The following is a 16064-nucleotide window of genomic DNA, read 5'->3' on the forward strand; positions in this document are numbered from 1 at the left end:
ATAACATGACAGCAAATCTGTGCCTCTTTCATCGTAATTATGCTTTTACACAAAGGTTTTACTCATATACATTCACAAATAAAGCCTAGATTGCTTTTTGGTGAGAGTTTCACCTTAATCACAAGTTACAATCGACAATCATACGATTAAAACCTCTACGCACCCACCCGCCCGCCGGCGGGTGATTGCAGATAACTGACTGTTTTCTACACTGCGCAGTGACGTATCTCGCGTCAACTTTCATCATTACGGACATACTATACGTCGTTGGAAAGGGTAGAATCTCAGCAATTCATTCATCCAGTTGATTTTGCAGAAATCATGAGCACTAAACCATAAATCATTTATATTTACCAGCATGGTAAACGTGAGATACAAGAAACGCACGGCGACTCCCTACCTTTGACGCGGCCATAAAGCCGTAATATGTGTCCGATCCTCAATTATTTATATTCCAGTTGTCCGTAAGAATCCACTGATCAAAAGCATCAAAATGGTTTTTCATAAAATTATTCCAGGTTGTGAATATCGTCCTGTAAAATCCATTTGTTTACCGTCTACCGACTTTGTTTGTCAAATAAAATCCAGACTTCGCCGGCCGTATGTTTATTTTCTCTAGTTCCTGTATTGTGTTGTTGGGTGTGCTTGTTTTCATCACTTTGCTGGCTACAAAACAAAAGTGTCCCCCTCTTTTTCCGTTCAGTTTTCACCCCAGCACAGCCCGTGAAGTACATGGAGCGCTCCTTGTTTAAAGGGCCAATCGGCTTTGTTTACTGTTTTTTGCCGCCTTAGTACAGGGATAGCGTTTTGGCTATCAACATGTCAATCACTCAGGCTTCTAGCCAATTATTTTACCTTTCCAACGATGGTAGGCGTGCCCAGGTCCATTTTGTACAAGCCGAGGAATATCGCTGCGTCTGGCAGCTAGCGGGCTAACTTTGCGCAGCAGACGCACTCGCAGCGGACATTTAAATTTTAATGGACGGCAGTTTTCACAGTTTACAATGGCGAAATCCACAAAAAACACTAAATATGTCCGAGAAGAAGACCTGGAATGGATCATGGCATCATCTGATGCAACTGAAGACAGTGAGTAGGACTCTGAGAGAGAGGAAATGTTTGCTAAGGGCCTCGACGACATCTTAGATCGGTGAGTACCGTTATCATAGATGATGATGATTGATTTATTTAGCCATGAGTGAAATTTCAATGAAAGTTAGTGGGAAGGGGTTCTTATGCTTACAGTGAACAGTCCAGTATACATTAGCATTTCATAAATGACGCTAAATGTTTAGGGCCCCAGGGGCTAATTAGCCAAGCTAGCCTCAACTACTCAACCAAAGCTAGGTAATCCTTGTAATTCTGTTCTATGATGTAATTCTCTTTGAGCCTCTAATTCCTTTTTATTTAGATTTTTTTTTTATCAAGCTTGTAAACAAATTGAATTAGATCTTTTTCACTGACCGGACACTGGGAATATTCCCCCAATTCAATTATTCTGTTTATGTACGGTTACTTTCCTGATGTTTTTGTGTAATATGTAATATCATATATCTGTGTTTATTTATTTCCTATGTAAATAGCACCCTATTGAATTGCATTTATATATTTTTTCATTTTTCATTATATTTGGTAACATTTGTGCATTGCATTGTGTTTTGTAGAACACAGTCTGAAGACAGTGACGTGGATTGGGAGCCTGAAAGTGAGGCAGTCAGACGCCCAACCCCCTCTCCTGCTGAAGTGCCAACGATCCTCCTCTGCATCCACCAGTGCTACCTCCCCCGCTGCGTACATACAGTATTAGTATATTGAAAGATAATAAAAGCCTTGTTTGAAATTCACTTCAGTATGTCATTTTTGTATAATGGTTACTATTCTGTAGTGTCTTGTCGCATGACAATATCTCAATATGGCCACCTAGAAGTGTGTGGAAACCCCTCCAACCACCCATCAAATGAATGTGTGAAAAAATTATGTTTTGAATCATGGAGGAAGGCTTTATAGTCACCAAAATGCTTCAGTAATGTTTCCAGTGTCACAGAAGTGAGAAAAAGCATTTGGCACAATTTGGCCATTTGGAGACGTTTTGGAGAGGTTTGTGGACGCCAGTGACACCACAAACTAAAAACTCCATAACTCCCATAAGGTTAGGCCTAGAAGTCTAAAATTTCATCCAGGTGTAGTTGACAAGATGTAGAAGGTATGTGGTATATTGCCATATGCCTTACCTAAAGCACATCTGAGTTATTGTTATTCAAAAATGACCTATTTTTTTCGAAGAAAAAAAAATGTTTTAGAGCCATGTTTGAACTGATGTCATTTAGGTTGTGTGTATGGTACATGCTGGGTAAGCACATTGTCAGAAACTAGAGGTTCTCAGCTTTCAAGTGAAGTATCATACATCCATCTGGGACTTGTAGTTGTTGTGTTATAAGCTTTTCCATTTGGGTATGCTAATTAGGCGAAAATTACCAACAAAGGTGGGTGCGAAGGGGTTAATTGCAAGCCCTAAGTAAAGCACATTGAAAAACTTCAAACATAATTTGGCTTTTATAGAGCATTTTGTTCTTTTAGAATACATGCTTTGAAATAATAATAATAATGATCTGATAAATGAGACCTGTCAGTTGTATAAAGTACTCAATACAACAATTTAGGTTTGCAGACAATTCCCTGCTGGAAATGTACAATGAAACCCATTCTAGGTTGATGCTAGAATCGATGGGCCAGAGGGACAGGGGATGGACAGCCTCCTCTGTACTCTGCTGTGATTGGTTGTTACATAAGCTCATGAGTTAACAGTTTGAGTCAGGCATAGAGACTATACCGTGTAACTTATGTGTCTTTTTGCGTGCAGTTGGTTTGTATAAAAAACAGCCATCAGAACCTCATTCCCGGTACTAATACAGGTGGATTGATCTTTTGTAGTGGTAGTTTTATTGTTTGAGGGTTGTTTGTGTTCCATAAAAAAAAATCAGAATAATGCCCTGGGTAAGGATAGAGCAACCATGAACCACAGCGGCCCTGGTTTGAATTAGTCTTCTCAAGATTTAATGCTTTTGATACCTTTATTCATTTCTTTAAAAGCATTATTTAAAGAAAGAGAGAGGGTCTGACGGGGTCTTAGTTCTATCTGCCATCCTAGAGGTTTTTCCAGCACGGTCTTGCCAAAAGCTCTCCTGAAGCTACCTTTACATTTTATGTTTCACAAACAAGGTCTTCTTGACAAACGGTAACTACACTGCATTTGACTAAGCACACTACAAACATTTGGTATAACATTACATGGGAAATTGAAAAAATAATAGTTTTACAGATTTACATCCCAGACATGAAAGTTGTTAGTTTTCCCTTAAAGAGTATGAGTCATTCCCCTCTGTTCTTATCATAATACACACATGTTCACTTTTCATTAGATTTTCAGAGGAACACGCCACTCATTTTCACTGTATTCAAACTGTAGACTGCTGTTCCTCTGTGATGTATGTGGGAGTGAGGCGTCCTTGAGGAACATGAAAGACAGTCTGTTGGACTGAGTGCGTCTGAAGTGCTGCCAGAGAAGAAACGGTTGTGAAATAGAATACCAGAGGAAAGACTTGATCCAACACATCACCAGGTTTCTTCACTCTGCACAGTATGCAAGAAATATATGAGACAATTCAGTGGTATGTAGGGATGTAAGAGTGAAAATTTTACACTGCGGTAATAGTGACCAAAATTGTCATGGCTATCGGTACACCACGGAATTTTTAAAATGTCTTCAAAATGTTGAAAAAAAACACTGATACACTGATAAACTGAAATAATTTCACCAAGATTTATATTTAAATAGATTTATTATACATCAAAATAGTCCAAATCCAAAACCTTAACAAAACACTGTAAAATCAACATTAAACGAGTACAAAACAATGTATCAAAACTGTGCTAAATAGGTAATTGGCTTTTTGTGATGAGGCAGCCTGTTTTTGAAACATGTCCTTTAATGTCTGTGTTATAGAGATAGAATGAGATGTAGTGGCAGCAGCATTCGATTGGCCAGCAGACCCTCTCTGTGAAAAAAATGAATAGAAAATGTCATTGTTAATTATCACTGTAATTGTTACTTAATACTAAGGGTGCAGCCACCAGATTTGTTTTTAGAACAAATCAAATAGGATTATTGTTAAATTAATTGAGAATACTCTATTTTGGCTCTTATCTCTATCTCGACGCATGTTATATTCACCATTGTATATTATTCTTTATATATAGTCTATTCTACAAATAATTTCTGATATGACTAACATATATTGGCTGTCTTTCTCTGTCTGCCTGCTCGTCTGTTGTCAGAGGACTCGGTCAATCTGATTGGTCAAATGCCTGCTGAGCCACAGGTAGACGCTGCTCTGGTGAACAGAGCTGAGATGAAAGTCAGTCAGTTTGCATTCACTAACTCAGTCCACCCAGTACGTGTTTGTCTCAAATCCTTCTTACTGCAGTTTTGCATAAATATTTGGGGAATTATTAGGTCAACTAAAAAAGTGAAATCTACAATTACTAAGCGGTTGAGATACGGTGCCAAATCAAAGATCAACTTTGTTCAGTTATACCACTATCTCGTCAGTTTACATTAGTGACAACAGCAGAGTAGACAGAGAGAACTCGACATAGTACGTAAATACGTTTATGGTTAGCTTACCTTGCATTTGAGTGTGATGGTTGCGTAATTGGATATGTTGCCGCCCCTCGCAACAACTTTCTTCTTGCAGCTGTTGCAGATAGGGCTGCCATCCTGACCAGCTGTCCCTGAGCATTCTCATAAAAATCAAAATATGCTCAGACTTCAGATTTGGTTTCTTTGAAGGCGGAAAAATGTTGTGAGGGCCACTACTATCACGTCCTCCGTCCGCCATCCGTCTGCGTAGTGAGACTTGGAGAAAGTATTTTGCGAGTTTTCCACACTGTGGTTTTCGACCGCAGCAGTTACCATGGTAATTAAAACTTAAACCGTAACCTTCACCGTCAGGATTTGGTTTACCATGACGCCGGTAACTGTTACATCCCTAGTGGTATGGTGGTGAATGAAATGGTAAAACTTCATTTGAAACTGAAAAAAGTACATCTGTATAACCTTCACCGGGCAATCTTCAACATCAAATACATGTTATTTGCCAAATGACTGTTATACAGTACTTATCATGTTGCTCATCCCTCACTCTAATATGAAGTGCATAGAGTCTGCAGTCCATCATTACATGGAGACTGTGTACAAAAAATAGACGAGATGTTGATCACTCGACAGAGACATCAATTTGGTCAGGTGACAGTAACTCTTGACAACTGTGATATTTCTCAAAGTTCCATTGTCAAAAATCTTTACCCACCGCATGATGGCTGATGCAGAGATCCTGATTATTGCCTTTGTTTAATCAAGACTAGAGTACTGCAATGCCTTATTTTCAGAATGCCGCAGCTTGAGTCTTGACATGAACAAGAAAATGTGATCATATTACACAAACCCTTGGCTCACTCCATTGGCTCCCAATTCATTTCAACTTACTTATTTGACTTAACTTTTAATTAGTACTTGAATTCAATTGCTAGCTACTTCTCCCTATTTCAGTGGGTTGGTCTCAGTCTCAATATCCCTTTTGAGATAGAAAAGGCGGCACATTTGCTACAAGTGGGTGCCGCCCCGTCTTTCTAAGAGGGAGGCGTAATATTCCTCCTTTTCCAAAAGTCGCCACTGGGGTAGGCGTAAACATGTGATGTGACATAAAGCACGAAGTTGGGCAGTGAGCAGTGACAACAAATTTTTCTTAAAAATAAGAGCTTTACATCGCACCCCATTGGAGTTTAGAACTGGGTTCTTAGTGGGGGGATTTGATTTGAAAGTAGCGACCGTCCATAGCTTGCTGCTACATCAACAAGCGGACATAAACAAACAGCTACAGACTAGAGACCAAGGAGAAGCTAGCATCTCCCAGATCTCAGCAGCTGTCCAGTTGCTAATCTTGATGTCTGTGGATGAAGTGATGGTCTGACTGCTGTGATTAGCTCTTTCCTAGTTTTAAAACTCCCCCGCTGCACAACAGTGCGCGTCATCAACACCTCCGCCCTCACGCAATTGCCGGCACATTGACACCTCGGATTTAGATAGCAATAGAGGCAGAAATAAGTACCCTCTGAGGCGGCAAACTGGAGGACCAAAACAGACCCCCAATTTGCTGCCTTCTGTCTAAATTCGTGGACCTAGCCGCAAAAAGGATGGCTAAATTGCTGGCTTGCTGCCCTGTATAAAAACAGCTAATGAGTCTGCTGCCTCACAGGACATCATCATAACCTGGGCTCTGCCAGATCATTGCTCTACTCTATCTCCTTATATCTGCACTTATGTAAAATTTGATGCCTTCTCATGATGTTTTTATTGCTAATTTTGTTTCATGCGTGGTGGAGAGGAGGTTGTGTGACTCGGCATATATATTTTATATTAATTACTTGTATCAAATATTCTGTAAATTTAATTTGTGAGGATGTTGTTCACTTTACAGATTTTGGAGCCCACTGAGGCAATGTGATTGTAATTTTATACATTTGATTTGATTCAATCTAATTCAAATTTGATTAGAGGTTATTTCTTGTTAGTCCAATCTCTGAAACCATTGGTTATCATCCGACAATGATTTAGCCACTTGGAGCAACAACCAATGTTCGGTGCTTCAGGTTTAGCCAGTGGATATCGGGATATTGGATATCCAGGCCTTTTTCTTCCATATGCAGGTCATTGGTTACTTTCTGATAAGCAACTTGAGATGCAAGACAGGGGTTGAGCGACCCCATGACCAAGAAATTATGATTCAAGGCCATAAATACAAATAATGTCACACATGGTATGACCTCTAAAGGATTTGCAGCCGCTAATCTGATTGTATGATCCACAGTTTAAATGTACCTGTATCTGCTTGACCTAACAGCTTATATAACAGCCAATAAAATTATGTTGTCTTTGTCTTTTCATCAGACTGGTAATGATAAAATGTAGAAAAGAAAATGGGATAAGAACAGGTGGTGTTGTAAAAAGCAGAGGAGAAGAATAGAGGGGAGGACTTTGGAGGGAGGGATACAGAGAGCAGTTACCATGCAGCCTGAGCTGAGACCCTGGACTATTGAAGTCAGGCATGCAGACGAGAAAGCCAGCCGATAAGCCCAACTGATAAAAGATAGAAAATAGCAGCAGATTTGAACTTTCCCACCGTCCTACGATCCACAGGGGGAGGGGGGGTTGATTCAACTACTTATTGAATCCCTTCCTATCTACAACCCATACTATCCGCCATCCCCCTTCAAAAACCAACAGCCATGCAAGGCCAAACGTGAAGCGTGGATACAAGGTTGACACGTACACACACACGCATGCACGCACATCCACGAACACACACACAAAATGATCAGCATTATTAGATTAACATTTTTAAAGTTTAAATTGTCAAAGGGTTTCAGAAATTGGTTGAAGAGATGTCCTGAAAAACTGGCTTCTGTAGACACATTCTCAGAAACACAAGGTCATACAGTACTTGAAGTCGAACCATCATCACTCCATTCTTAAACAGATCACAGACAGTGTTTCTTTCCATATCTCGACTATGCTGATATAGAGACTTGGCCTTGAGTAAAATGGTGAGAATTGTTACACACTCACAAAAACACATACACATAAACACACACAAAAAGACGGTCATTCTTGTCTCCATCATGGTTTTGGCTGTGAAATCTATTGATGGGATTCATTCACAAGGTGTACTACAGACACTTTGCTCTTGTATTATTGTCATGGCCAGATTCATATTTAACAACCCAGGTGCCACTATTTTATTTTACTTTACTCTTATGATTACTTCCACTTGGCATTGGTTTCACCATTGTAAATATCACTAGTCTTATTTGTTAGCTGAGCTTGGCTGCTAACAGTAAAATAATTTCACACAGCTTATTCAAAAATGTAAAACTATCAAGGCTTGTCTCAAAATAGTACACAAACGATGGCTTTTCTATGGGGCCACATAATTGTTAGATTAAAATGGATATTGCTACAAAAGCTTCCCCCGTTTCAGTCTCTCCAGCTGTCCATTTCATGCTGCATGTGTGTGCATGATATACAGTGCGTTCCTGAATGCATCCCTTCTTCTTGATCCCAATCTTGAATAATGACAGGGGGAGATGAGAGATTATATGCAGGGGGAAAAAGAGAAAGAGCCCCTCTGCTGCGGTCCTCCGGAGAACACCCTAAAATGCCAAATCTTGACATGAACCAGTTCTGTGTTCGTGTCAATGCAATGGAGTGGCCATTAATAAGCTGTTGTTAATGGTAGAGAAACAAAAATCTTCAATTGATGAAGTGTTGAAATTTAAAAGACAACAATCATCCAAAGCGAGGCTTTCTGATTGGTTTACATCATGAAAATGTGTACATCATTTGTTGCTAAAAAATAACAACTTTTACAGAGGTATCTTGTGTCTCATTATGAGTTACTGAGTTTCCACCTTTTCATATTCTTACAACCTGGCTTCTCTCTTTCCTTTCCTTTCCTTTCCTTTCCTTTCCTTTCCTTTCCTTTCCTTTCCTTTCCTTTCCCTCTCTCTTTCTTCCTTTCTCTGCCTAGTATCTCTTGCTTGTACTCACCTTTCCTCATCCTCCTCCTGCTCACACCCTCAAGAACCACGGCCTTCGTTCTTGCTTTTTATCCAAGTGGCAACCCTGAAACCTCAACTGTGCAGCTACAGAAGGAGCCAACACACACACACACACACACACACACACACACACACACACACACCTCTGCTGCTCTCAGACTAAACACACTGAGGGAGAGAGAGAAAACAGCTCTAGCAAACAGAGGAAAAAACATGACTGAGAACGCAACAAGAACTGTCCTGGGGGATGGTGCGTGCGTGTGTGCGTGCGTGTGTGTGTGTGTGTGTTATGCACAGAGAGGCTGGAAGAGGGTTAATGGCATTTGCCTCAGTCAGTATCAGTCATATCAGTATCAGAAATCATACCATGCCAAGACTTCCAACTATTATGTGAAGTGACCTGGTACTGTCTAAATTAGGGCCGCTCAAACTTGTTCACATGGAGAGAAAAAACTGAAACTGGCAATTTCAAGATGCAAAATGATACTATACAGAAGTCCTGAGAAGAAATCTGGAGATCCATTTCCTAAGTCTGATCTAAATTGGTTTCTCTCCCATGTTTGACTTAAATCTTTTCTTGTGTTTTCTCACTAGCCTCTCAGGGCCTCCACAGCACTAGAATTTCAAGTTCCCTTAATTGACTCACTTCCAACATGAAAATGTTGTTATGAAAAATAATGAATAATATTTAGAAATTCTACATATTTAAAGAGCATTTTTGTCACACACAAAACTCATAGTGCATAATCAGTTATTCGTATTTCATTTGTATAAATACAGAATGAAAGGTGTCATTTTCTGATATTTTGAGGGCATGGCACAGGTTTAACTTAGATAAAAGTTCCAGTTTTGCTTTATTTTCATCATTAATAGTCATTAGCTTGCAAGGTTAATGCAACAGTTAAGCCATGCTGTGTGTCTCATTCTTTCCATTGGACATTGTGTATCTATCTGCACATGAAGCAGCCGAACACAGCCAATGAATGATATATCAACCCAGCTGATTCATCAATGTTGCTCTAATAATAAATGGTTACCAGCAATGGTATTTCCTAACTTACCTATCATCCAGTTTTCTAATTGGTTCACACGTGTTTTGAATGCACACATTACACTTGCAGTCAAGTGTTACATAAGATGGATATGTAAATAAGCACTGATCAAGCAAAAAAAATAAAAAATGCAATATTCCATGCTTCCACATGACAAAACCCCAGTGATATTCATCTGTGGGATCTCAAGCTGCCTACTGTACATATGCCTTTCCCCCTGCCAAGATGAGGAAGTGTCTCAGAAACCCTGTCAACCCTAAAGACAAATAACACGGGGAGGGGGTAAAAGGCAAGAGAATTGATAAAGATAAAAAAAAAAAACCAGACAATCAAAGCAAAGAAAAAAAACAAGGGAAAAGAGAGATGGAATAAAAAGAGGGGCAGTCTTTTTGTTCGAGAAAGAGCAGAAATAGAGAAGGGGGGGATGCCACTCACAACTTGCCTTTGCATCTGCTATCTCCACCTCCTGTCACAAGGCTTAAAATAAAAATAAAAATAAAGTGAGATGGTGGCAGCAGTGTTGGTGCGATAGCCCTGTGGAGCATGGAGAGGGGATGTAAAGGAGATAGCTGGTTAAATATAACCCACTGCATGGCTGGCAGCAGCAAAGAAAGGGGGTATTTTCAAGAGGCAGGGCATCACTGGAGCCCTCACTGCCCAGATAACATCCATGTTAAGAGTGTATGTCTGTGTGTGTGTGTGTGTGTGTGTGCGCGTGTGTGTGTGTGTGTGTGTGTGTGTGTGTGTGTGTGTACATTCCGAAGACATATCCATAACTACTCTACTGATCAAACACACACATGCACAAGAGTGCAAGCCAAGAAATACACAATTGCTTTAACACAGTGATGGAGAAGAAAATCTGCGCACACACACACACACACACACACACACACGCAAGCACAGAAGGAGCCAGGCCAAGAAAAGATGTGTTCTTTCACATCTATGTATCTTTCAGACTCACCAAAGGAAGTATCTGCACCCCCTCCTCCAACGCAAAAAGTCACAACGGGATTTCTGATGGGAAAAATGTGCTTTCCTCAGATGATGGTCAGATAGAGGGGGAGTACAGCCAAATGTCAAAGATGATAAATGGAAGGGTGCAGAGACAAGATCACACACACAAACTCGACACAGGCAGGCAGGACACAGAGAAATACTCTCTTCCTCACTCATAAAAGCACACATGCAAATACACACGCACACATCAGAACTGAAATTGTCACATTCATGTTTAAAGAATCTATTAGAGCTGACATCCAGTTTTCAACTGATCTGTAATAAAGACAACACAACTTAAAAAAATAGGCCAGTGTACACAATTCAATTTGGCTTGATGTCTAGATATTAAAAACAGTCCATCATATTTATCTCAAAGTGTTGTTGTTTGTTTTGTTTTCAAAATTCCTGCATATGTTTGGTTTGCATTACACCATGGGCTTCAACAGTTATACTCATTATCAGTTGATCTGCCAGTCTATTTTTACACCTGCCAAGGAGGTTTTGTTTTCACCTGTGTCCATTTGTTGGTTGGTTTGTCAGCAGGATTACACAAACAATACTGAATACCACAAAAGATCCCATTAACTTTTACGGTGGATCCAGATACATGGACGGATTCTGGATGTCAGTTTGTCCCCTTTTACTCTCTCAACCAACACATGCCAGATTTATTATTTATTTTTTTCAAGACACATGCATCATTCCCTGATAACAAAACAAATAATGAGTTGGAGAATGTTGAGAGATGCCATGTTGAAAAAATTGTTGCCAATTAGGCAAATTGAACATTTTAACTGAATTCTCACTATTTTTATTTATTTATTTATTTATTTGTTTAGATAAAAGATTATTACTTTTAATGTAAAATCATTTTGTTGATTTGACAACATGATGAAAAATGCGGATCAGTGTCTCCTTAAAAGAGGACCCATTTGTCATTTCCAGCTAGCTGCTTCAAATGAATAGGGGCAGCATTCCCCACTTTTCACTTGTTTAGCACATACCCTTTTTATTATCTATTTTATATATTTGTTTCTTTGCAAATTAATTGTTGCAAGTTGTTAAAATAGTGAGGACCAAAATAATTACTACTATGGATGTATTCATTTACCCATATAGTCACCCCTCCTCAGTTTCATTACACAGTAACTGGTAAATAAAACTCTTGGAGGTATATATTGACACCCATTTCTGAGATTCTTAGCTCATTCTATTCTTGTAACAAACACAGGTCTTTGTCAGCAGGCATACTGAACAACCAGTGTAACCCACATTTGAGTAAAGCTGGCACAAAACCCTTGGAATGTTTTATTTTAGTAAATGTAACACAAAAAGCCTTTAATGTTTTGCCCTTTATTACAAAGCTTACAAAATGTACAAAAAAATCAGTGTATAGTGAACACCAAAATGCCACTCCTTTTTTAGAGGAAGAAATTTGCTCTGGTGTTTGATGCATAAACAAAGGAAGGCTAATGACTGCAATAGTCAAATAACATAAATATAGAACACAAAAATTACAATACAATTGTAAGGAAACACTACAACAATTACTATAGCAACTATGTATGTCATAGACTCATGAAGTGTTGTGCAATCCTCTCCATCATGTAATACGAAAGTTAACAGTATAGAGAATGTGTCATTGCATGTACAGAGACAGATGTCCACTTGGTGGCTTGTTGGTTAGTCCAGCTGCAGATGAGAATAAAGGGCTGGGTGGTAATCACTGGGGGTGGCTGGACTTGAATTTTGGTCCTAAAAAGACAAAGATGTGGAAGGGCAGTTAGTTTAGTTAAAACACATTTGCACTCATAGTGAGGACAGTTATGTGACCAGGCTCAGATATATACAGTATAAACACTGCAGTGTTTTTGTAAAGCCCTCTGTGGCAGATATGATCAGTATATTCTTTAATTTTGATATAACAGATGGGATGTATTTATTATTTCACAGTACAGCACTGAGATCTTCAGTCACCTTAGACTTACTTGTCACTGCCACTCAGTCTCATGCCTAATTCAGCAGGATATTCCATCTCTGCAGGCCTGGTCATTTCTTCATTGGCGTAGAAGTAAGAGTTGCTCCTTGTTCATTCCTAGAGCAAGAATTCCATGATATAGTCGCTGTTCACAGTATCTAACAGTGTCATTGTTGTAAGACATGCATAATAAACATTATAAGGGTAATGGTATTTGTACATTCATATGTTATAAATGAAGGCAGCTAATAACTTACAGCAGAACAACAATACGCAAAAAGTGACCAAACCTCCGACAGCTGGTCAAAATTAAACTTCAATCTTATGATCTTCACGTGTGGTGTTTGTCTACGAGTTTACATAACAGCTTACTTAGCCCAGTGTAAGCAATACTACACTTACCCAAAATCTTGCAAGTTCAGCTTTTACTCACCCACAGCTGTCTCCAGCGTTGAAAGCCCAGGCAAAATGAATTCTTATTTATCTTTTTTTTCATGTTGCTTCTTTTCTCTGTCACAGATGTTCCTTTTCAGGAACAGTTGCTTGAGATGATAAAGTCGTTTTATCTGGAGCTTCTGCATCTTTGTGTTTACTGAATAACTATCTGAGGCTGTAAACTTCGCTACGGTAGCCATTCCCTCCAGCCGGTTCAACTTCTTCATACTCTCCTGCGGAACACTTTAGCTTTAAACTAAAATTATGTCCATATATGACACATTTTCTTAAAAAACAAAAACAGACAAAATAGTTGATAATGAAAATTATAGTTAGTTGAGGACCTTACAAAGTGTATAAAAACAAATTATAATCATACCAAGTCCACACACATTTCCAGTAGTCTAGCCAAAGGTATGGTCATTAGGTGCACCTCTGCCGCTGTATTCATTTAGAAGAGGAGGGAGGGAAATGAACAGGAGACAGGAAAAAAGAAGGAGTTGATGGCTGAGTTTTCTCTAGACTAACATTATATGAATTTGTGCTATGGATAATTTCTATCTAGGTCAATTAACATGCCTGCAAGTAAGGTGTGTTAACCAGGAAGACGCCTTCTTATAATTTAAAAACTAATGTTATGTTATTTTGTGCTGTCACACACTTGTTTGTAAAGCTTAGAAATAAAAATAACACAATGTCATAACTTTAGCTTTTTGTTTGTTTTTTCCGCTACCAATGCTTCATATTTATGTCAATTCAAACACAAAAATAAATCATATAAACTAGGAACTTTAAACGTACCTGAACATGGCAGCTTAACAATTATTACAATAAGCAGTGAAAGGGTACTGAAGAAACCAGCACCAGTGCACAGAAGGTCTTTTACTTGAATATGTTACATACGCATACTAATGTATGGGTTCCCCATTTACTACATCAAATAACTGTCAGCAGCATGCAGAGGGGATTTTATATGACTTCCGCAAGCTTCAATTTATCACCTGCCATGTAAACAATCTTTGGACCCGAGCAATTATTCAGGGGAGAGGGTTATTTGCTAAAATTATAATGACATGCTGGCTACTAAAAAAGGCTGTTTCTGTTCAAGCAGGTGTTTATTACAACTTTCACAAGCATCCAATTTGGAGTCAGTGTGCCTAAATATGCACTGAAATACAAATCACAACACATGACATTGAGGCCACTAATTTTCTGAAGTGTTATACTTTCTATAACCGTGCATATCGGTGTGTTTCTTTATGTTTTGAAAAGTCACTTGTAGAGACAGGGAATTTGACAATCACTAGGGCTGAAACTTGTTTTCAAAACCTACCATTTATCTATTATTATTCTAAATGTTTTTCTTAATCATTTTATGAGTCATATGTGTGTCCTAAAGATCAATCATCTGGCTAAAGCATGAATTTGTTTTGAAACAAGTCAAATAAAGAATCAACTCATTTTTAAAACGTTTTTATTTTCATTATTTAAACACACCTGTTTGCAAGATGAATGACAGCAGGTCAATTTATCTATTTGTGGCTATATAGGTTATTCAGTGTAATATAATGACAGTGAAACTGACTTTGAAACCTCAGTGTCACAGCAAATTTGAATGCACCATGAGGGCAAAACGTCTCTTCAGGCTGGATTCAAATTGGATCAGGCGGTGCAGCAAAGCGCAGGCCCTCCCATTCATTTTAATGAGGGCAGTCTGTTTTTGGCTGCAGCAATGCTGGTTGCTGGGGCCCTGCAAGCAGGCAGGCTGCGGTAAAACAGTTGAACCTGACTCTACTTTTGGAGAAATGCAGCCTGTGGCCAATCACATACACTGTAGTGTTGCACCGATACCGATACCAGTATCGGACAGGGCCCCGATTGGCACTAAAATGGTGGTATCGGCATCGACGAGTACCAACAATTAGGGCGCCGATACCATTTACCGATGCTGGTGTGACAGAAGGCAGCCTTCTCTCTCCCGACACTAACTTTTACTTGTAGAACGGCTATGCTCATCACGCTCTGTGTTGTGTTATCACACGCGATCACTGTGCATGCCTGCCAAGCACGCCAATCAGCTATCGTTATTGACCTGCTCCAGACCAATGAGAGCGGGCCAATAGCCACTCTTAACCAATGCCGGGGCAGCTTTTTCTTGCGGAGGAAAAACAAACCAGAAGAAAATGTCGGTGGTGTGGAAATACTTCAGCATAGATACGGTGTAGAGTACAATAGCTATATGCAAGACTTGCAGCATGAAAGTTTCGAAAGGTGGAGTTAAACAGACCAGTTTCAATACAACGAACCTAATAAAACATTTGAAGACGAAACATGTGAACGAATACAAAGAGTTTGAGGCTGCAGCAACTGCTAGCAAGCGAGAGCGGGGTGTACAGCAGCAACAAACTCTGGTCAGTTCATTTCGTAGCAAGGAGCAGTGGGGCGAGAAGAGTGAAGCAGCAAGACAGATGTCGGAAAAAATCACCGAAATGACTGTTCTCTGTAACCTGCCCCTTTCCTTTGTTGAAAGCGTGGGGTTCCGTTTTCCGTTTACTTGTCTAGACGTTGCTATTTTCTCTAGATTTTTCACTTGTCTTTTAAGAAATGCCATTTGAGACCTGTTTCAAAAATGCCCTAGAGTTAAAGGTGTGTGTGTGTGTGTGTGTGTGTGTGTGTGTGTGTGTGAGAGAGAGAGAGAGTGAGAGAGAGAGAGAGAGAGAGAGAGAGAGAGAGAGAGAGATGTGCTGCTTGCATTTGTGCGTTGCTATGATGATGGAGTTGAATAATGATGGTGAGAGAGGGTGACTGATACAGAGGCAGGAGGATGCTGTGGTCAATTATTATTATAGTTCAATTTTTATTATTAATATTAATATTATTCTTATTCTTTTTATTATTGTTGTTGTTATTGAAGGTCCATA

General features: G+C 39.3%; 1 protein-coding gene across 4 annotated transcripts in view; it reads right to left on the reverse strand.

Moving 5' to 3' along the window:
- The window catches only part of zfpm1 (zinc finger protein, FOG family member 1), a 127707-nt gene that overhangs the window by 85410 nt on the left and 26233 nt on the right, over positions 1-16064 (reverse strand). Inside the window, exon 1 of one of the 4 annotated variants that reach the window (XM_037106412.1) lies at positions 8666-8834. The exons of 2 other annotated variants lie outside the window; for them this stretch is intronic. In XM_037106412.1, the coding sequence (XP_036962307.1) occupies positions 8666-8675 (10 nt within the window). In that variant the 5' untranslated portion in view covers positions 8676-8834. Of the gene's footprint in view, positions 1-400; positions 424-8665; positions 8835-16064 lie in introns of those variants that run through there. One more of the 4 variants, XM_037106409.1, reaches the window with a different exon arrangement.

This window comes from Acanthopagrus latus, chromosome 8 (assembly GCF_904848185.1).
Source record: "Acanthopagrus latus isolate v.2019 chromosome 8, fAcaLat1.1, whole genome shotgun sequence".
In the NCBI taxonomy this organism is placed as follows: domain Eukaryota; kingdom Metazoa; phylum Chordata; class Actinopteri; order Spariformes; family Sparidae; genus Acanthopagrus; species Acanthopagrus latus.